Genomic DNA, 22,403 nt, shown 5'->3' with positions numbered 1-22,403 from the left:
CTTTTGCTCATATGGAAGCCTGAGCAGCGGGACGATGCTCTGGCGTCCCCTCGTTGTCCGAGCGATATGTCAGCTGTCAAGTCTTCACGTGTGCTCTGGTGTTGGTGGGCGGGACTAGGCCTACACGTCAAAATTCAGACTGTCTGGTTGCCTTCTTTGAGAGTATCCGATTAAAGGAGTCGAAAGGGCGCCGCTCATGCGCACGTTTTGACTACGCGAATTGTGTTGACGATGACCCCAGTGTTCACGCCCTGACACTCAATCGATTATTTTGCGCTTCTTCTCACGGTTTCTGCGAACTGAGTCAAACATGGAGTCCGGCTCAGCTCAGGCGGCTGAGTTCACCGTGGAAGCTGTGGAGAGGGTAAGCTCTTTATCAGTTAACTCATTTGATCAGTGTAGCCTTTAAACGACCATTACTCAGGACAGGCGGCATTGGTCTTATTCTTACATGGCTGTTCTATGCATCACTGTATGAACCATTTTCTTATAAACTACATAGAACTACAGATTAGAAAATACAACAACTAAAGGCCAATAAGAGTACAGGCTACTTAAATAGATGCCTAACCACACTCATACTTCAACTAAATAGGCAGGCTAAGAGAAAAGGATTGGTATTGTTTTAGGAGGTTTTGTGGCATGGTGTTAAATATAGAAAAAAATACTGTATTGCTTTAGGTTGACAAAACTGTTGGGACATCTGAAAAATCAAATTACAAACAAATGAAATTCCAACGACTGTACCCTGCAAAGGACTCAGCTTGAGGAGGCAGTGGGGTTATATGTAATAGGATATCTTTGTAAGCTATGCTATAATTATAAAATGTGCCATGTGGTTCTGTGAGGGTTGTTGCTGTTGGCAACATCAAGACTTCTAACAGTTGTGGAAACAATGAGCAATGGAACAGGCTTTTTTTCCCTAATGTAAGTTTTGCTTCAAAATAAATGCCTGAATCAAACCACCATTGCAAGTAAACTTGTGTGAGTGTGTGTGTGTCAGTCATTTGAATTCAATTCACTCTCCTTACATTTGTTATTGCTCAGGCTCTCCATCAGCTTTATTATGATCCGGACATGGCCCAGAAGAACGTGGCTCAGAAGTGGCTGACTCAGGCTCAGATGTCTCCTCAAGCCTGGCACTTCTGCTGGGCTCTGCTCAGTCAGGACAAGGTAGCCAAGTGCACACACAACCACTCAGCAGTGGTGTTAGGGGCTTATAAATGTAATTTAAATGTGGTGGGCTGAGGGAAAGTTAGACTGCAATGTTGAGGAATGATATTTCACAGATTCAACAGTTGAAAAATAAGGATGTGAAATGCTGTGTTTCCTGGTAACTGTCCTAGTTCTTTGCATAGGTCCCAGAGGTCCAGTTTTTTGGAGCAAGCACGCTGCACGCCAAGATCTCGCGGAGCTGGAGTGACCTTCCCACAGAGCAGCACGTCTCCCTCAGGACCCAACTCATCGCCCAGGTCGGCCATTTCGCCAGTGGGCCCAAGATGGTGCTGACCAGGCTGTGCGTCGCCCTGGCCTCCCTGGTCCTCCACACCATGCCGGACTCCTGGCCCACTGCATTGCCCGACCTGCTGCAGGCCTTCCAGACAGGACAGGGCATCACCACCGGGGCTGATGGCCGTGCTCGCTGTCTCGCCATGCTGGAGCTCCTAGCCGTGCTCCCAGAGGAGTTCCAGAACAGCAGGGTCCCAGCGGTGCGGCGCACCCAGCTACGGAGCGCTCTGGCTGGGCAGTGGAGCGCAGTCTGTCCTCTCCTGCAGCAGCTCCTGAGGCAGGCCGACTCCCCGACGCAGGTGAAGATGCGGGTGCTGCGCTGCCTGGCCTCCTGGATGGCTCTGGACGTCTCTCTGGGGGACAGCGAGGGGCTGCTGCAGGACAGCTTCAGCACGCTGGCAGACCCAGAGCTGTTTGACACCGCAGTGGAGACTATCGTTAGCACCATCTCCCAGCCTGACTCCCATAGGTGAGTGGCAACATAAGTGGACCTTTCGGGCCATTCAGTGCTTTCAGTTAAACTGGTTATAATCTTTAACATTTATTGATAGTAACAGGCATAATCATGCAATCCATGTTCACATTTATCTATGTAGTGGACGTTAGTAACTGAACAAACATACTATGTACTGTATGTCAGTATGGATAACTTGGTGTTTTTAGTACTGAAGAACAGCAGCACACGTTTGTTCCACATTCTGTCGTTTTTTGTTCGGCTGTTTTAAAAAAAAAAAAAAATTAAAAAAAACATGAGCAACATTATATACTTAACTAACTGGGTGGAAACAAATTCTTATCGGGGCAGCCGTGGCCCACTGGTTAGCACTCTGGACTTGTAACCGGAAGGTAACCGGTTCGAGCCCCGACCAGTGGGCCGCGGCTGAAGTGCCCTTGAGCAAGGCACCTAACCCCTCACTGCTCCCTGAGCGCCGCCGTTGTAGCAGGCAGCTCACTGCGCCGGGATTAGTGTGTGCATTACCTCACTGTGTGTTCACTGTGTGCTGTTTGTGTTTCACTAATTCACCGATTGGGTTAAATGCAGAGACCAAATTTCCCTCACGGGATCAAAAAAGTATATATACTTATACTTAAGTTTCGTTTGTATAGTCTTTTGGGTAAACACATACACAAATTCCAATTGGTTTTGGCAGGTTTGCTGACACCTTGGTCAAGTTGGTGCCTCAGGTTCTGGGCCTGCAGGATCAGCTGAGGAAGGCTGTGGAGACGGGAGACATGGAGACCTCTCATGGCATCTGCAGAATCGCTGTCGCTCTCGGGGAAACCCACTGCAGGTACAGTGTTGTTGGCGCTTAGTGTTCTTAGTACCTTAGCTCTGCCCTGGAGAAGGAGGACATATTGTGCTTAACCCTTAAAGGAGTACCGTCACACCGGTGTGACGGGAATGTTGGGAAATTAACGTTCTAAAGAATATCTGGGTTCATTGAATTCAACATAGAATTTTAGAACCTTCAATTGTTGCGGAACTTAGAATGTTCAAAAACCTACATCTTTAAGGGTCTGTTATAGAATGCCAGTTGTGATAGATAGATAGATAGATAGATAGATAGATACTTTATTGATCCCCAGGGGAAATTCAAGAATTTTGGAAATTTGTGGGCTGTGTGTAACAAATAAATGGGCTGTTACATGATACTAATGTTACAGTGTGGCTCTGTACGCCATTGGTGTGTTTAGCTAATGAAACACGGCACACTACCCATCTCACTTTGGTGTTTTTCTTTTTTTTTGTCTTTGAATACACTCTGCAGGACCCTTCTAGAGCATGTGGACCAGTGGCAAGGTTTCCAGGCGTTGGTCAACATGATCCTGTTCTGCACAGGCATCCCTGGGCACTACCCTGTGGACGAGACCACCAGCACTCTCACGCTCACCTTCTGGTACACATTGCAGGTAAGTCCATCTTTCTATCTCCACATGTGTTTCTTCTCAAATGTCTGAGGTACTGTATTCTATGCAGTCGTAATTCAGCATGGAAATAGTTTTCCCATAAAGAGGAATGGTTAATGTTGTTATGTAATGTATGGTAGTCTGTCATCCCTTTTTTGTGATCCCTTGCTATAGGGTTAATTAATAAATAATATATTTGCAAGTGTGTTGCAGGTTTCTTTTATAGGCATAATATTTAGGCAAAAACAAGAAATCATGAAATTCCATTGATTTTTAGAGCGTTTTATTTTGACAGCAATTTCCAATCACAAATTCAGTTGCTTTTGGTCACAACAATCACAACACACCCTTCCAAGATCCTGGTGAAATCATGATTTTTAGGAATTCCCACAGTCAATTAAAAAAACTGAAAAATCACCAAAATGAAACTACTTTTTGTGAAGCACTTCAGCAAGTTCAGTCGGTTTTGGCTGCAACAACCACAACAAACCATTTCAAGATCTTAGTGGTTGTACTGAGACTGCTTTTTACTCTCTTCTTAGGATGACATTCTGTCCTTTGATGCAGATCGACAGGCACTTTACCTGCAGATGTACAGGCCCTTGTATTTCCAGTTGGTAGATGTTCTCCTGCACAAATCCCATTTTCCAAGTGATGAGGCTTTCGCCTCTTGGTCATCTGATGACAAGGAGCAGTTCAGAATCTACAGGTCCACACAAATCTGATTAGTAATTTAGGTGGTCACTATTTCAATTCAGGGAAACTGGGTTACAGATGTTGATATAACTGGTTGTTAATATTATTTATTAATGTGTCATGAATGTCTTAAACACTACACTTGCACAAATGTAAATAGGCAAAGCTTATCAAACATTTGATAGAATTCTTATCGTAGGGGGTACTCTTTGGCAAAATCATAAATCATAGTGTGATAACAATGTATGAATTTTAATACACCTAGACTGATGCTTCTGTCATAGTTATGTTGTATCTTTACATCCCAGGGTAGACATCTCAGACACGCTGATGTATGTGTATGACCTGCTGGGGCCTGAGCTACTGAGGAACCTTTATGACAGACTCGGTCGCCTCCTGACAGAGTCAGGACGAACAGCCTCCTGGCAGGTTAGTCTAACAAGTAACCTCCTTATTCATACACACACACACACACACATACACACACACACACACACACACACCACCTAACCGGCTTTACTAATCATAAACATTTTTCTCTCCAATCTTCTCTTTCTCATGGAGGATATAGAGGCACTTCTGTTTGGGTTTCAGTCCATCGCTGAGACTGTCGACGTCAGTTACTCTGATGTCATCCCAGGCCTGGTTGGCCTGATCCCCTTGATCAATGTTACCAATGTGGAGCTGGCAGATACCGTCATGTTCACCATAGGTACAGTTCTTAAGATCTATATGAACCACTTAATTGATCATATATAGCCGATCTTTGTTCTGTTCTAATCTAATCCAATCTAATGTAATCTAATGCAGACCAAGTAATACACCATTCAATTCAGTCAGCAATGTGGCTTCAGTAGCCCTGAAGAGATGGTTGTATTTGATTGATTCATATAGTCTTATTCACCAGAATAGTGTCTTTAATACTTGGTCTCTGTTTTCTGTGCAGGTTCACTGGGGGAGTGGCTGGCAGACCACCCTCTCATGCTCGGTGGGATTCTGCCCGTGGTGCTCCAGGCTCTGACCAATCCGGACCTGTCCGTGTCCAGCGTCTCTGCCCTGAAGAGAATCTGTCGCGAGTGCCGGTACAACCTACAGCCCCACACTGACAACATCCTGGCTGCTACACAGGTGAACTTACCCTATGCAAACTCAGTGGTACTTAAATCAGCATGTACTGTAAAATCTGCTGTAAACAGTGTATTATTAATGCACTGAATAGCATTCTGTAGATATACTGCATATGTGTGTGTGTGTGTGTGCGTGTGTGCGTGTGTGTGTGTGTGTGGAGGGCGACTAATATATCTACTGTACTGTATGTTCAGTACCTGAAGCACAGGGCCTCTGAAGTTATAATCTTCACCATATGCTTTCAGTTGGCATGACAACACGCTGACCCTATATAACTGTGGGTTTCATACTTGAGAGGTTGAGCTAAAAAAAAGAGCTGGGTTGAGCTCAAAAGGTTGAGCTAAAACTATTTGTTCTTTCCACAGGATGTTCTTGTCAAACAGATTCACAAGGTCAGTCATATCTTTAATATCAACGGTATACAGTACAGCATTAAAGTACAGAAGTGATATACAAGCCTTTAAGATGCTATTGTGTGCATTGCCTGTAAAACCCTGCTGGTGTGTGCATTGCCTGTAAAACCCTGCTGGTCTTGTGTGCAGAGTGCCCAATGCATGTGGCTCATGCAGGCCCTGGGCTTCCTGATCTCAGCCCTGCCGGGGGAGCAGATCCTGGGGAAGCTCCTGCCCCTGCTCAGCCCTCACCTCCAGCAGCTGGAGCACTTGACAAAGGAGACGGTACGGTCAGTTTGAGCATAGGGAGTAATGGTCATTTTCTCTGCAGAGGAGGAGATTTGGGTCGGCAATGGTTGGTGATCAATCAGAAGACACGGCTTTGGCCTTTCAATGGCACACCAATGGAGAGAGGAGCTATACAGACTTGAGCCACTGGTCTCTAGTTCAAATAGATTGTTATACCCAAACTGATGAAATTGTATGGCTTGATGTCACATTGCTGTCACACTTAATAAAGCAGGCAGGCATCCGTCTGACTCAGTCTAACATAGCATCTGTCGCCAACTCACTTCCCCGGTCATCCCAGGGAGACAGTCTTATCTCCATATCACAAAGATCACAAGGACATAGGGTATCTTTAACTCAGCCCTGACCCTCACAGCTGAACACATTAACTGTCAACAAATGTGAAGAAGAACGTAAACAAAGAGAGGAGATATCTACACGTCTGTCCTTGGCTTTGTGCCTTGTTACTGGGGAAAGGAACATGACTTTAGAAAATGAACACTGATTTTCACATCAACACTAAAATAATGCATAGAACACAAACATACAAAACAGAATCAACCACTGATAAATAGGAAAGAGATAATCAACAGAAACTAATCCCATCTAGAGAAATGTTGTAATATCTCTTAATGACCACAGGATTACTCCTTTGTTTTGCAATGTCCTCCCAAAGACATACAGCATACTAAAAAAGACACATCTCTGTCCAGCCTAACCCATCCAACAAATCAGCCATAGTCCACATCCTGGGCCTGCTGTCCAGTCTATTCACCACGCTGGACACCAGTTCTGAGCGTGAGGGCTCTGAGGACATGGCCATAGCCCGACCAGCAGCAGTACCACATCCCGACCCCCACCCTGTAAGTTATGGAGACCTCAACAGATGCCTTCCACTTTGTGTAGACTTTTAACGAACAAGTGTTTTAATTAACTTGTTATTGATTAAATGTCTGCAGGTTGTTGTTATACTGCAGCAGTTCTTCCCTCTTATTCAAGCTGTCCTCAGCAAGTGGCTTACTGACTCTGAAGTAGTGGAAGTAAGAGCAATCTATCTATCTATATCTATCTATCTATCTATCTATCTATCTATCTATCTACGGCAGCTATTGATCTGTCTTTCTGTCCATCATTGTATTTTGGTGTGGTCATCCTTTTCTCTCCTGTGTGGAGGCTGCTTGTGCCATCTTTGACAAGTCCCTGAAGACCCTGCTGAGTAGCTTCGCCCCTCTGGTGTCCCAGCTGAGTGAGCTGGTGGGGCAGATGTATGGTGCCGTCCCCCAGGCTGCCGCCCTTGACCTCACACGACAGGTGAGCTGACATGTTTTCTCCAAGAGGGAGTTACTCGAGTCCTCATCAGATCTCAGGTTTATATAATGGCTTGTGCCTTTCATGTCTCTCTTTCACCAGCTTGTTCACATATTCTCTGGTGAGAAAGAACACTTTGGCCCTGTCAAGACACTACTTGAGCTACTGACCTCCATCACGCTGTCTATCTTTCAGCGAGGTAACAAAACAAAAACAAATCATTGCTTATCTGAGAACAGCAAGCATCACTGTGGTTTTGGAATGTACCACATCATTTTAACATACTTATTTCTTGTGTGTATCAATGATTACTAAAAGTTCATGGTCTGTTCAGGTCTAAGGCTGAACAATTTGGGGAAAATATCTCATCTTGATTCTTCTGACAAATATTGCAATTTGTAATATGTGTAAAAGTAAATTTTCAGTTCTTTACTTCACTTTATAATACATTTAAAAATGATTCTCAAATATTACTTCTTGGGCAAGACCAGCACTACTTCTCCTTGCCTTTTTGCTATACATTAAAAAAAGCTGTGGTGCTTTTTAAAATGTTGGCACATGTTCACCGTGTAGCCTCTGGACAGCAAAATACTCCCACATAATCTGAATTGTGAGCCGCACGATTAATTGCGACCCTCGCTATTTCGTTTTTAACCCTATTCAGACTTGATAAATGAAGGTCTGTTCATTTGTCCAGTGATGTACACAGAATATTATTTCAACTTTTAAGATGCTACTATGGTTTAATTTTACATCTATGCATGATTGTATTGTAGAGCCAAGAGATCATCCTGACATTGTGGATTCATTCATGCAACTCCATGCACAGGTTGGTTATGAGCCTATTAAAGCTTTTCAGTCCTAATGGACACAAGTACAACTCTGTAACTCTGATGTCCCTGATGGTGCTTCCCAGGTGCTGAAGAGAAAAGCGGAGCTGTACCTCTCTGAGACATTGGACATCAAAGCTCTTTTCTACTGTGGTGAGAACATGACCTACTAACCACAGTCTGACCCTGGCCTGGACACTCAATACTGTTTTGTGGTTTTCCTAATGGCAGGGACCATTTCCTGGTGCTACATGTAATTGAAACCTGTTATAGCTGAGACAACAATAGTGACTTGGCATACACTTGTTTAATCTCATTCTCAGTTACACGATCCATATGTTTACCCTGTGAGTACATATCCCAAGGCTGCTGACCGCACAGTTGTTAGATGCTAGGAACCAAATGATCTATTAACTTATCGCTGGAATCTAATATTGAAATCTAAGTTTCAATGTTTATGTAATCTGTGGGCTTTTTTCTATTCCTTTAGGAATCCTGTCATTGAAATTCCCTGAGAAACCCACTGTGAAATCTACATGTTTGTTTTTTGTAAGTCCACCGTGCATTCCTCAGAGACTTTGAGCACAAACACCATTTTACAGGCAGCACATAGCAGGATAAATTATGCGTTATGTGTAAATGTGGCTAAAATGTGTAAATGTGTTTATTTAATGTTTCACTGTCCTTTCCGTTGAGGTTCATATGAATGCACGTACATTTAGTGGATGGTCAGGACAGGAGTATATGAACGCCCTCAGTCGGTTTGTGTTCTGATACAGCACTGCTGTGAGTTCTATGAACCCTTCCTGCTTCTCACAGACAGAGCTGGTTCCCCACTGTGAAGACATCCCTGCAGTGGGTGAGGTGCTGCAAGAGGATGGTAAACTGCTCCTTCAGTCCCTGCTGGAGGTGAGTTCCCACAGGTTTCCATTTTGTTTCTTGTGGCACAGTTTCCATACGCCGTGTTGGTAGATGAAGAAGAAAGTGGCCACCGCCACTATACACTTCACAATGTTATGTCAAATGAGATGAGGTGTTGATGCACAGGGCAACATTTTGAGCAACATTGTTGACCAGTCACATTACCGGCTCTGATTGGACATATCGCAAGAAGTAACCCTCTGAAGATCTATAGATAAAAAATCCTTGCCCAATATCAATCGGAAAGTGCCCAAACAACATTGCTGAACTAACTGCCCTGTGTGTGTGATCACCCTCATATCTGTTGCTGGGTGGAATGTCTGAGGTTGGAGATAATTCCCATGATCATTTATGTGACCAAACAGCCTCCATTTTAAATCACATCACAGATGCAGAGCATCTAACGCAGCTTGCTGGAATATTTCTCTTGTGTAGGGCGTGGGGGGCCAGGCACCCCGCAGTCTGATGGAGTACTTTGCAGAGGTGCTGTTGTGCTTGAACCGCCACTGCCACAGCCCGATGTCTGTGTGGCTGCAGGAGGTCATGTTGATACCCAACTTCCCTTCAGCACGTGTCTCCATGGAGCAGAAACAAACTTTCAGTCAACAAATCCTCAGGTAAACTGATCAATCACTGTCCTGTTCCTGTTGTGTGCCAAGTTGCCTAAGTAACACTCTCAAAACTCTTCTTTTCCGTGTAGGGAGCAAACAAATAAGAGACACATAAGGGAAATAGTGAGAGACTTTTCTCAGCAGTGTCGAGGTCTGCACGGCACAGAGTACGCTGGTGATTACTGAACTGTCCCAACATGAGAAGGGCTCACTAAACTGAACACCAAACACTCTAATATTTTCGTGGACATTGGTGGAAGGAAACAAGGCATCTTTTCTAGGTTTTGACATACTTATGTGTGTTTGTTTGCATTTGTATGATTTTATTAAAAGATTTGAGATGTTTCTCCTGTGTGGTGCTCTTCATCAGTTGTTAGTAGTTGGAGGCAAGAGGAATCTAAGTATTAAATATATAAGTATATATACTCTTTTGATCCCGTGAGGGAAATTTGGTCTCTGCATTTATCCCAATCCATGAATTAGTGAAACACACTCAGCGAACACACAGTGAGGTGAAGCACACACTAATCCCGGCGCAGTGAGCTGCCTGCAACAACAGCGGCGCTCGGGGAGCAGTGAGGGGTTAGGTGCCTTGCTCAAGGGCACTTCAGCCGTGCCTACTGGTCGGGGTTCGAACCGGCAACCTTCCGGTTACAAGTCCGAAGCGCTAACGAGTAGGTCACGGCTGCCCAGGATCTAGCATATTTATGTAAATACTGCACACCCCACTTGTACCATATTCATTTCCTTTAGTATTATCCCTGCCAAATCACATTCATACGTGTCTGCGTGATAGACAGCAAATCCATAAAAAACATGTACAGATCCAAGATGTTCACAGAAGTAGTGTATTTATTCTGTTGTAGAAGATTGCATGATAGCTTATGTCATACAGTGTACACTTATCAAAATATAGAAAAATCTCACGAGAAGGTCACAAGTCTTGTGCCTCGCATTCATCGCAAGACACAACCCACTGTTTATATATAGTTTAATATTTTGATTAATACTTCTACTCATGTAATAAAACATATCTGTTGACATTCACAACGTACAGTAAAAAGAAGACGGATATTCAACTGAAAAAGTCCCCATTCGGCAGGTGTGTAAATGAATGACATCGCTTCAGAGAGAGCCAGGATTGGTGGACAGTCCTTGACAGTAGAGAAGGTCATCAGGGTTGGAGTTCACAGGTCAAGTGTATGAGCTTTCCTTTCAGGCCTGGGGTCAATGCCTTCAATGCAGTTCAGTGAGTTTAGGACAAGGAATGGAGTAGGAATTATTTTTGTTTGCTAGTTTTTCATTTTTATTTTTCTCCCATTTCCTAAATCACAGCTCATGAAACTGAGTTGACTTTGCAGATCAGGCATTTTCCCCAGACAAGTACAGTGAAGCGTTTTCTTGTTGTCCAGTCATGCATGTCTCCTCTAGCGTCACTATCGTATCCTGGTGAAGAGGTTTAATACAGATTTGGACTCCTGGGTGTAGGACGACACAGAGAGAGAGTTAACAAGGACTGGATGAAGCAATTAATTCTGTGACGGATGGTCAGTGATGGCCCTTACCTTGGTGCATCGTGTTTTACTAAAGACGTTCCAGAACCTCAGGGTCTCGTCTCCTGCTCCCGTCACAATGGCCTCTCCATCTGGAGAAACGGCCTGAGAGAAAGACAGTGAGGGAAATGAAGTCAAAGAACAAAGCGGTACGGATGGGGCACATTTACTTCCAAGGGCATGAGTTACAAGCATTACATTTCTATGTGCGATCTCCAAACTGAAAGAACCATGACTGTAAAGAGTTTAAAGCGATAAAAATGTTGTAAGTTACTAGAAATCGTTACATACCGTTATCTATTTACAAATCTTAACATGACCCAAGCCTGACTTCAAGCACAGTGCCTGAGAACTTTAAGCCCTGTGTTAATATGGCGGTAGACAACCACACACTGCCATACAGTTAAGAACAAAATTAATCATACCCCTGGCAAATATTGATTAACTGTTGATTTTCTCTTGACCAATATGTTTGTTCTGACTGAAAATGACACTGCCACATGCCAAAAGGTTGTAAGACAATGTGGTAGAAAAATGGAATCAAAAAAAGAAGCGTTTTTATTTTATTTTTTTACATTTTTATGAAAAATGGTCTGTCCAAAATTATTCATACCCTTTTTAAATAATCAATGGAAACATTTTTATTTGCCATCAAAGCTCTCAAAATGGTTCTTATAATACCTACCAAGCCTCTCCATGTCTCCACAATGATTGTATGACTGTACCTTCTTAACAGCAATCCGGATTTTGAGTCAGGAACGAATATTTGCCATCACTCTGGCCTTGTGCTCACTTTTTTGACGGATAAAAAACACCCAAAACGAATACATTTCTATAGCTATTCTCCACATTGGGGATGGTGTCTTGGTGGTTGAAATTTTCAATCCATCCGAAAATGGATCACTTGGTCATGTTGGATGCTGATCAAGGATCACTTTTCTCCAAACATGCACAACTCAGCTAAATCCTTTATAAGGGAACACCTGGACAAAGAATTTAGCTTTCACTGGACTTTTTTTTGACCCAGGGACATGGCCTGAGATTAGCATAAAAAAGAAGCATTAAATCCCAATGACACCATGTCCATTTCCATTGTGGAGGTGAGTAAATTATTATTCTGGGATGTTTTTCAACCAAGGGGACTTGAAGACCTTCTCAAAGTAAATGGTAACACTAAAGCAAGAGGCTACACTAAGATAATGGCGTCATTGGACCATTAAACCATACAATGATCCAAAACATACAGCCAAACAAAGCAAGAAATGGTTAAAAGAGAATAATGTCAACATTTTAGAGTGGCCCAGCCAGAGTTCAGACCTCAATCTGTCAAAAAAGTTAGCACAGGGCCAGAGTAATGGCAAATAATCGTTCCTGCCTCAAAACCCGAATTGCTGTTAAAAAGGTGCGGTCTAGAATCATTGTAGAGACAAGGAAAGGTTTGGTAGGTATTACAAGATCCATTTTGAGAACTTCATGGCAAACAAAGATGTTTCCATTGATTATTTAAAAAGGGTATATATAATTTTGGACATGCCATTTTTCATAAAAATGTTAAAAACAACATGATTCCATGTTTCTCCCACATTGTCTTGTAACCTTTTGGCATGTGCCAGTGTCATTTTTAGTCAGAACAAACATATTGGTTAAGATAAAATCAACATTAAATCAATATTTGTCAGGGTATGAATAATTTTGTTCTTAACTGTATGTATGAGCAAGTCAATGTTGTAATAGCCATGTCATCTACTCACCAAGTAAAGGACCCGATAGGAGTGCCCTGTCAGCTTGGCCACTTGTGTTAGTGAGGGGTACTTCCACACCAGAATCTGGTTCTGAGAGTAGCCATGCGTGCTCACCTGGGAGGGAGAGAGCAGTGAGCCATAAGTTAAATATGCATTTATAGTGTCCATGTGGACTAGTACAAAAATACAGCAGTAATGATGATGCCAATATCAATGTATCTTAGTAGGAATAAGGAGGAAACTGAAGGAGATGATATAAAGATAACTATAAGCTAACAGACTTCTCTTAGCATCTCCAGATGGGTGTATTTTGTGTGTGTGTGTGTGTGTACATGTACAAGTGCAAGTGAGTGAGTCTGTTGTCTGCAGACTGTGGGGCTTTCTCCCTGTCCTCTCCAGATTGATTTATTCGAGATGGTCTTTTGGGTTTCAGTTTCGCTACACGTTTGCGTGTGGGAATGTACTGGGTGTGCTTGTGTGGACTGTAAACCCTCTGCGCAGCCATTTCCTCACCAGTTCATTGGCGTGTTTAGACCAGGCCAGGTTGCAAACCTGGGAGCCTGTGTCGGTGCTCTGCAGGGCCTGGCCCGTCAGCGTGTTCCAGAAGCGGAGGCAACGGTCAGCGGTGCCCCCGCCCGATGCCAGCAGCCCGTGCTGGTGGGGGGACCACGCGATAGCCTTGACCGCCGCCAGGTGGTCACTGTACTGCTGCACAGGGAGCAGGCTGGAGCTGTTCCACACCAGCAGCTAGAGGGCAGCAGAGAAGAACACGGTTCTCAAGAGCGCTCTTTGTCAACTACACACAGTATATATATATATATATATATATATATATATATATATATATATATATATATATATATATATATATTGTGACAAAATCAAATTTCTAAAAATACGAGCCTCAAGCATTGGCTATAATGAAGTCTGGTAAGTATCACAAGTACAAAGTGAACGACATAAACAGCTCCGCAGCCACCACAGCTGGCTCCGAGACACCCCACTGGCCTCTCTACCTTGTTGTCGTTGCCCCCTGAGGCGAGGTGCTGGTGGTCAGGCGACCACTTGAGGCCACAGACTTCCTGCCGGTGGCCCTGCAGTCGGCGCTCGGCTGAAGGGGGGGTGCGGATGTCCCTCTGGAGGATCACGCGGTCCCGGCTGCCCGACGACAGCTGCTCCCCATTCCAAGCCAACGCGCCTGAGGAGACATGAATCGGTGAGCTTTAGATTATGATCTACTGTTGCACATTTTTTTTTTAATAACATTTAACTATCAGCAGGTAAATTGTCACGATAATCCAATCAGAATACAAGGAATCCGTTATGTAGTTGCCCGGCAAAATTGTTCAAAAAAGCTTCCCCATGTATCATGATGAGGCATGAAGAGTAGACTGTACTAACCACAGCATGGCAATCACAGGTATGGAACTGCTCTCTGTAATTCCTTCACATAATGTTCCAAAATAACCACACTGCATGGCACTCCAACTAACTAGTGCATTGACAGGGAGTCTATAGTGCACACTGTGCGCACATACTGTACACAGCATACAATATAATTGACAGCAAGTCTTGCATTCTTATGATGCTACTATAAACACTCAAAACATTTTGGATCGACGTACTGTAGATCTGCGGGTGCAGGTGCTGTGGAGATACTGACCTACACGAGCAGAATGACCCTCAAGGCAGGTCAGCTTCCGACTGGCCGCTGCATCCCATATCTGCACAAATCCCTTGTGCGTTCCCACAGCAACCAGGCTACCCTGCAGACAACAGCAACGAGTAAGATTCAGCTGACATTATCGATTGTGGCATTACACCTTACAGCAGCAACAGCAAACAAATGTTTTGTGTATCTTATTTCAGTTGCTAATCAGTTTCATAATAATTGTGCAATACTGTTATCCAATGCAACATCATCACAGTAGGTTCACAGGTTTTTATGGCATACCTACATCTAAAGGACAGTTGAATTAGATGTGTTGTGTGTGCAACTTTGATGTGTGCCAAAGGAGCATAAAAAATACAAACCCTTTCATTCCAACACACAGACGTAACAGAGTCTCCATCCACTGACAGGTCACATAACCTGGTCACCTGTGCAGAAATGCATGAATATGAACACATGAAGAGACAAGTTACACTCAAGCAGACGTTTTTTCTCCTGTTCATATACAGCAGGGCTATTCAATTAGTTTGTAATGGGGGCCAGTTAATGAAAAGCATCACAACTGAGGGGCCAGAGAAATGCGGCTTGAAATATGAGTAATCATTACAGCTGTAGATACAATGAAGTACAACAGCAGCAATAGGGGTGTTCAAATGTTGTATTTTGTACATGCATAACAACATCTTTAACTGGTTGTTGATGGCTAATATGGAATGAAATCTGTGATAAGATAACAGTAATGGAATCTGTGCTTTGCACAGTACTGCTAGGTCCAAGATTTCCAGTGAGTACAAACAGGATTCAAACACTGTTCAGGTGAATTAAATGTGTAATAATCAGTCGCATATGTAGCTCTTCTGACGTATAGGCCTATTTGTTACATTTGACGTTCCCACCATTTAAATGAGATGACCGTGACCTCTAGATTTTTTTTAGCAGTGGGGGCAGGCCAGTCATAATAGCCTACTGTAATAACAATAACACGGGGGTCTGGGGGATTTTTTTCTTTTCTGGTTCTAATCACACTATTTTAAAATGTTTTGAGAGGGACAGGCCCATCTTTTTTCTGACGCACGTCATGTTAACCCATGCATTATACCAAATGTCACTGCTTGAATAAATGAAAAACATAGCCTACTGAACATGGGCATAGTTCACGATGACAATGAAAACATTTAGCCTACTTGGTTTCTGTACAACATATTGTAGAAACACAACCACAGCCTTTATTTGGTGAACGGAGATGCAAATCATCTCCTTCACTTTCTTTGGTTATTATATACTGGTAGTCTACGATTCACTTTAACCACAAAACGTTTTGCCGTCGCCACATTTACAAATGCAATTTACCTTCGTTAGGCTATCAGTGATACTTTTTGCTTTGAATCGCAATTGAGTGCACATTTAATGTAACATGCCACATGATTTCCAAGAGGCCTTTAGACAGGCTCATTTCTGACTTCACTAGACTATTATTGCATTATGTTGTAAGACGTGAAGAAATGAAGGACAACGGCAATAGCCTAGGCTACGCACAAATTCATCATTCACTAAATGGACACAGAGAGACTACCAGTTTTTCTTTCGCTATCGTTGCAAAAACAATAGCCAGGCTACTATATTGAAATACTTTGAAATTCCCTTTGAGTCGGATCTGCTCCACCTTTCCACCAAGTTTTGCAGAAATTGTGCCCGTGGTTTTTTTGCGATATTGTTGACAGAAACTATTTGTGTGGTGCAACCTGTTAAATATGAGTAGTTCATAAACTCCAACGTAGTGCCAACGAAGATGGAACGTACGTTCAACTTACGTACAAATGTAATGAATTGTAATGTAGTCTAACTTGTGCAATGGGCTGAGGTGCAGTGGCTGCAGAATTAAAGCGAGCGAGAGATGCAAGAGTGGAGAACAGCATGCGCTTAAAGGGCCAGTACAAATGACCTTGCGGGCCGGACCAATTGAAGAGCCCTGATATACAGTATATCAGTGACATTGCAATCACCAACCTTTCGGAATTCTCAATGAATGATGGATTACAAACTCTCTTGTCCTCACCTGACTGGTGCAAGCGCTCCACAGGTACACACATGCCCCAAGGCCCACACTCAGCAGGTTCCCCGCTGACCAGTCCACTAGGTTGAGGTAGAAGTCGTCCTGCAACTCCGGGGCGTCCAGCACCTTAAAGGGGATCTTAGAGATCTTGCGGGCCGGCTTACGGGGAGATCGCAAGAGCTTGTGGCTGGAGGAAGAAGAAGAAGAAGAAGAAGAAGAAGAAGAAGAAGAAGAAGAATTTTAGTATAGCACGTTTCAAGACACTCAAAGATGCTTTACATGACACATAGATACATTAAACAGAATAAAACACAAGATACATAAACGAAGAAGGACATAACATGACAGGAGCAGTGGTATGACAAGTGAGGGGGTAAATGGAAAATCAACACATGAACATAGTCCCTCTCACTTCTACTTTGCTCACTTCAACATCATTAGTTTCAATCTGGTCAAATCACCGGTCGTTCTGAGGTCAGCACAGTGTTAACAGTGAGCATTAACATGCCATGCAAAAAAACTTTTTTTATACATCTGGTTTGATAAAAGACTCCATACCTCTTATTGCTGAGTGGGGAGAGTGAGTATGGAGAGACTTCATTGCCGCTGTCAAAAGGCACTCTCTTTGATTGCACTGTATACTGGAGGCAGAGGAGGGCAGAAAGAAAGCACTCAGTACCTACAGATCATCAGGATTACCACCAAGACATGCTAGGCAAAGAGGAGACAGATGCCAATGCAGTGCCAAACAGTCCAGCACTTCTCACCTTAAAGAGGCTATGTGTGTCCTGGGAGAGGACAGCGTGGCGCCGGTCATCTGTGTGTGGATCAGGGACTGTCTCGATGCCCGCGCCCAGCAGCTCGTTCCTCAGCAGTGCGGCATATGCCACTGCATCTGCCAGAGGAAGGGGGGGGCATTAAAGGCAGATGGTCAATTCATTATCACTTAGACAAATTGATGCCTTTGGATGTGGTTTCAACTGTATAACAGAAATATTGTGTGCTCTCTATAGTGTGTGGCACTGACTGTTGCATGTTGTGTACTTTCCTTAGTATTTCTAATTTAAAGATTATTACACAGGTAAGTGAATGAGCAATGCTATGTGGCGACAACATGCAACTGGCTCTAATACATTCACAATATACCTTTGCCTGTGTCTGCTGAGGAATCTTTAGATCTGTGATTTTGACTGGGAGACCGACAGTTTTCCTAGACAGACACCAAAAACACAAGGACAAACAAGATAATCAAACACGATAATGACATGATCAGGAAATGAGAGAAACCTTAAGGCCCTGGTTACATTGCCCTGGGAGGGCAGCCGTGGCCTACTGGTTAGCGCTTTGGACTTGTAACCGGAGGGTTGCCGTTTCGAACCCCGACCAGTAGGCACAGTTGAAGTGCCCTTGAGCAAGGCACCTAACCCCTCACTACTCCCCGAGCGCCGCTGTTGTTGCAGGCAGCTCACTGCGCTCGCATTAGTGTATGTTTCACTAATTTACTAACTTGGGATAAATGCAGAGACCAAATTTCCCTCGCGGGATCAAAAGAGTATATATACTTATACATTTGTTTTTAGAATACGTCTTGGGTAATCCCATAACAAGTGGTCATCATTGTTTACACATGTATAAGTATATATACTTTTTTGATCCAGAAATTTGGTCTGTGCATTTAACCCAATTGGTGAATTAGTGAAACACAAACAGCACACAGTGAACACACAGTGAGGTGAAGCACACACTAATCCCGGCGCAGTGAGCTGCCTGCTTCAACGGCGGCGCTCGGGGAGCAGTGAGGGGTTAGGTGCCTTGCTCAAGGGCACTTCAGCCGCGGCCCACTGGTCGGGGCTCGAACCGGCAACCCTCCGGTTACAAGTCCAGAGTGCTAACCAGTGGGCCACGGCTGCCCACATGTATCCAAGGTGTACAGCTAGAGACATTTCTGACCATTTATGTTATCCTGTTGTCCTATTATCCTGTTACTGCCAACATCACAGTCATTTGAACTCTCATTGTCCGGGACGGATCAAAACAAATTAGCATTTACACTACAAAAGATGTGTAGTCAAGTCTCAGACCACCTCAGCAAGTGGTTTGAGTGGTCGGATCACAATGCGTCTTGTTTTTAGAACTGAACACTTGTGATCGGATCACCCAAGATGCATATTAAAAACAAATATTAACGGGGTCTAAGACTTTACAATCAGGGTCTGACAAATGTGTTGGAAAAGTTGGAGGTGCCAAAGTGATAAATTCCTACATTGGCATAATGGAAGTTGATGCTCCAGTTACTCCCAGCGCGAGTAGGAATGAATCTGTCTCCTGACTTGATACTGACAGGACTGCATGCTGCATAACCAGACTGTGAAGTAAAAATAAGACAATTCAGATTTGACAGACTTTTTTGGTAGGCCTACAGCATCTTACCAAATACATGTAAGCCCTTAATTAAACACCATGTAATGGCTACATAAAGAGTGTTCCTTGTGAAAGCATCTGAGAGATTTTGGCATCGATCAAATCGGGGGGGAAAAATCAGAAAAACAGCAAATATCTCATAACCTGCAGCCTGAATTCGTCAACCTGACTAACAATGTAGTGAAATCAGATAGCACCATGGATAGCAAACGTCAACTGGGATTGACCTTAGCCAATTGACCCTCGGGAAGATTCTGATGATTGATTTGCCTCAGTAGGCGTCTTTCATATTCCTGATCCATCTCTAGAAACGTTCAGCAGCACGCTCTCTCCCCCTCAGTCTCTCCCTCCCTTTAGATCTCCCATTCCTGCAGAAAGAAAATGAGCGAATGAATTATTGTTAAAGTAGTATGGAAAAACGTAATTCTTTTTTCAGTTCGTAGTTTGCTTGCATGTTACAACTTTAATTACCAAACCAAACCAAAAACTATTGAAACAAACCAATGCTGCTTAATATTGTCACAAGTAGCACCAACAGAGAACACTGAAAAACGTTGTCGTGTTCGTAAAATCTCTTGAATTGATTCTCAAGGTATGAGCACCTCGAACTGACACTGTCAGGCAAGTAACGCTAGGTTAGCGTAGGGCACCTACATTCGTTCATTTAGTTCATGCTGTCATGCAGGCATGCTGTTCCCGAAACAACGCTTTTTAGCTTCACCGGGTCTTTAACTCGTAGGGGTAGTTGTCATGGCAGCTAGTTAGCTATCGATAGGTTAGCTCTCGCACGTTAGCTTACTGTCCATATATTATCCAACATGTCACAATGGCCTTAGGTAAATGGCGTGTCAATTAAGGTAAGAAATGACTGCTATCAACTTGGGAAGGTAGCGACAAACCCCTGTGACAACTACCATTTAACATTAACCCAGCTAACGTTAGCTTATGATATATCTACGACGCTGAAAATGTCTCACCTCTGTCGTTCACACAGTCACGTTAACCTTAGGTATGATAGCAAAAACTGGCATGTGCATAACTTAAAATGTCCAAAAATAAAACAGAACGATCCAGTCGTCTAATTACAGTTCAACTGACGATAATTCCCCAGACGTTGAAATGTCACTACCCAAAATCTTTCGCTAAAGGGTCTTCCAATGTTTATATCTGTATCAAGATGGCGACCAAATCAGCTGTTATGCGAAAACATTGCCTGAGCCTCTGCAGCGCCACGCAAGGGTCTTGCAGAAAACAAGAAAAAGGGGGAATTGAAGGAATTTGGGAAGATGATGCTGAATGATTGCTGATGAAGAAAACAAGAAAAAAATATGATAATTATTAGAATGATAATTATAATGAAGAAGATTAGATTAAATGATATTCAACTATTGTCATTTAGCAGAGTACAGGTAGCCTACAAAGCAATGCCATCATTCAGCTTTGAACATTTAATAGGCCTATTTTTAATTTTTAACCTTTTTTATTGCAGAATGTAGCCTAGGCCTAAAACAAACTTAAAATATCATCATGTGCTCTTGCTCGGTCATTCTGCAAGTAGCCTAAGCTAGTTTCCCTCAAATCCTTAAATCCATGCAGGAAAATGGCAAGGCCTAGCTGACTCTGACAGGGCTATATTTGTCTTGAACCTGGATGGATCTTGAGAGGGCTAGGCCTAGTCTATTTGGGTAGATCTATAGAAATATAGATCAGGGGCCTCATTACAGAAAAATATCCTAACTGCTTGTCCTATCTTAACTTAAGTTTCAAAGATAGGAAAAATCCTATCTTCCTATTACAGAAGCAGTTCCTAAACTCAAGGCTGTGTCCTATCTTATCTCAGACCTCCTATCTTATCTTAACTTAAGAAATCCTAACCATAACTGTCACTTAGATTTTTAAATCGGCAATCGTCCTGTCATGCCTGTTTCTATGATTAGAATGTATACAACACTGCCTGTATCTATGAGAATGTATCTATTAGAATGTCAGGTTGCAAAGATGGTGTTCTAAAGACAGTTGTTTGCTCAAGATGGACAAACCATAATATCAGAGAAATAGGTCTAGGTTAGGCCTATGTAGGAAGAAAGAGAGTGTGTCAATATTGATTCATTGGATGAACAGGATAAAAAAATGGAAAAACAAAAAACATATTTATAATAATACATACCAGTAATAGTCTAATATTCTGTTATAATTATTAATATTTAATTGTTATAAATATTATAATTGTTTTAAAACACATAGCTTATAGGCTACATTTTTAAGTTTTCACTTAATTAACTTATTTAGTGAAATATGCTTTATGGTGTCCCTAACAGCCATGTCCATCATCTTGTCATAGGCTAGGCAACCACTCTCACAAGACTGTTGCAGTCAGTTTTGGCAGTTATTTTGCATTTAGGACAGGGTATGTGCCATCCTAAGTTAGGATTCATAAGTTAGGAAATTCTTGAGTTAGGATGGTTCTGTAATGGCCAAATTCCTATCTTAAGTTAAGATAGGCCTTTTTCCTAAATGCAGTTAGGAAACATGCTTCTGTAATACCAAAAATCCTAAATGCCATCCTAAACTGAGATAAGATAGGATTTCAGAGTTAGGACGTTTCTGTAATGAGGCCCCTGAGTCTGATCTATTTTAGTATTAGGGCCTAAAAAAATGTTTAAAAAATAAAAGGGGGGGGGGGGGGGTAGTTGGTTAACAGTTGGCAACAGTGCGCAACTGTGGAAAATGCTTTTTAAAAATAAAAACTTATTTTTATTTAATCACAAGTTTTTTCAAATATGAACTAAAGTAAGCTTGACTTAGTTATGCTCTGATACATCTAGTTTTATACCTAACATAATACAAATTCAACTATATTTTGGGCTATAAAGTGATGATATCATGGTAATATGTTCATAGTCTGCCTTGGAAGAGAAATAACCGTCCTGTAGGGACATAAAGTAATTGTTTTGATCAAAACCAAAGTTTATGTTAAATAACTATGTTTCATTATGATGACTTTCATTTCCCATATTCATAGGGTTCTATCACAGTCAGAGGACATATTCAATTGTACTGAGATCGCAGAGTCACTCCCCTTCAGAAAGCGTGCAAATCCATGCCGTACACACAGAGAGACATAGGTATCCTTCACATATCCCGCTGACACACTTTTCTTGCCCTGTAAAGTCATGCCTCATCCATATCTGGGGTCCCACACACAAGGATCAACCAAACCTGTTGTGGGCAGCCGTGGCCCACTGGTTAGCACTCTGGACTTGTAACCGGAGGGTTGCCGGTTCGAGCCCCGACCAGTGGGCCGCGGCTGAAGTGCCCTTGAGCAAGGCACCTAACCCCTCACTGCTCCCCGAGCGCCGCCGTTGTAGCAG

General features: G+C 42.9%; 2 protein-coding genes across 3 annotated transcripts; one reads left to right on the top strand and one right to left on the bottom strand.

The window, feature by feature from the left end:
* Positions 1-109: 109 nt before the first annotated feature.
* Positions 110-9,936, top strand: ipo13a (importin 13a). Its single transcript, XM_042057847.1, has 21 exons — positions 110-364; positions 1,048-1,173; positions 1,359-1,978; positions 2,661-2,801; positions 3,279-3,420; positions 3,960-4,126; positions 4,422-4,542; positions 4,678-4,825; positions 5,060-5,241; positions 5,607-5,633; positions 5,784-5,918; positions 6,635-6,784; positions 6,881-6,961; positions 7,095-7,232; positions 7,332-7,428; positions 8,006-8,058; positions 8,146-8,212; positions 8,550-8,608; positions 8,879-8,968; positions 9,416-9,597; positions 9,681-9,936. The coding sequence occupies exons 1-21, from the start codon at positions 311-313 to the stop codon at positions 9,775-9,777; spliced, it is 2,877 nt and encodes a 958-aa protein (XP_041913781.1). The 5' UTR covers positions 110-310; the 3' UTR covers positions 9,778-9,936.
* Positions 9,937-10,425: 489 nt separating this feature from the next.
* fzr1b (fizzy/cell division cycle 20 related 1b) lies at positions 10,426-20,320 on the bottom strand. 2 transcript variants are annotated; one of them, XM_042058160.1, is made up of 14 exons: positions 20,010-20,320; positions 19,260-19,400; positions 18,875-18,976; positions 17,758-17,821; positions 17,379-17,506; positions 17,170-17,252; positions 16,615-16,798; positions 14,921-14,986; positions 14,550-14,652; positions 13,903-14,084; positions 13,400-13,633; positions 12,896-13,000; positions 11,157-11,249; positions 10,426-11,069 (listed from the first exon to the last, which is right to left on the bottom strand). In XM_042058160.1, exons 2-14 carry the CDS (start codon positions 19,332-19,334, stop codon positions 11,028-11,030), a joined length of 1,461 nt encoding a protein of 486 aa, XP_041914094.1. In that variant the 5' UTR covers positions 19,335-19,400; positions 20,010-20,320; the 3' UTR covers positions 10,426-11,027. The 2 variants fall into 2 exon arrangements, with proteins under 2 accessions (XP_041914094.1, XP_041914103.1); XM_042058169.1 differs by lacking the exon at positions 20,010-20,320 and adding an exon at positions 19,687-19,846.
* Between the last annotated feature and the right edge of the window lie 2,083 nt (positions 20,321-22,403).

The sequence above is a fragment of the Alosa sapidissima genome, chromosome 1 (genome assembly GCF_018492685.1).
Source record: "Alosa sapidissima isolate fAloSap1 chromosome 1, fAloSap1.pri, whole genome shotgun sequence".
Classification (NCBI taxonomy): domain Eukaryota; kingdom Metazoa; phylum Chordata; class Actinopteri; order Clupeiformes; family Clupeidae; genus Alosa; species Alosa sapidissima.
This window is presented reverse-complemented; position numbering and strand designations above follow the sequence as displayed.

Coding starts and splice junctions, on each gene's coding strand:
- ipo13a (XM_042057847.1), top strand. CDS start 311: ATGGAGTCCGGCTCAGCTCAGGCGGCTGAGTTCACCGTGGAAGCTGTG. Junction 4,543..4,677: donor GACGAACAGCCTCCTGGCAG/GTTAGTCTAACA, acceptor TTTCTCATGGAG/GATATAGAGGCACTTCTGTT. Junction 5,919..6,634: donor AGCACTTGACAAAGGAGACG/GTACGGTCAGTT, acceptor ATCTCTGTCCAG/CCTAACCCATCCAACAAATC.
- fzr1b (XM_042058160.1), bottom strand. CDS start 19,334: ATGGATCAGGAATATGAAAGACGCCTACTGAGGCAAATCAATCATCAG. Junction 17,822..18,874: donor TCAACTTCCATTATGCCAAT/GTAGGAATTTAT, acceptor GTGTCTGTCTAG/GAAAACTGTCGGTCTCCCAG. Junction 14,653..14,920: donor CTGTGTGTTGGAATGAAAGG/GTTTGTATTTTT, acceptor TGTTGTCTGCAG/GGTAGCCTGGTTGCTGTGGG.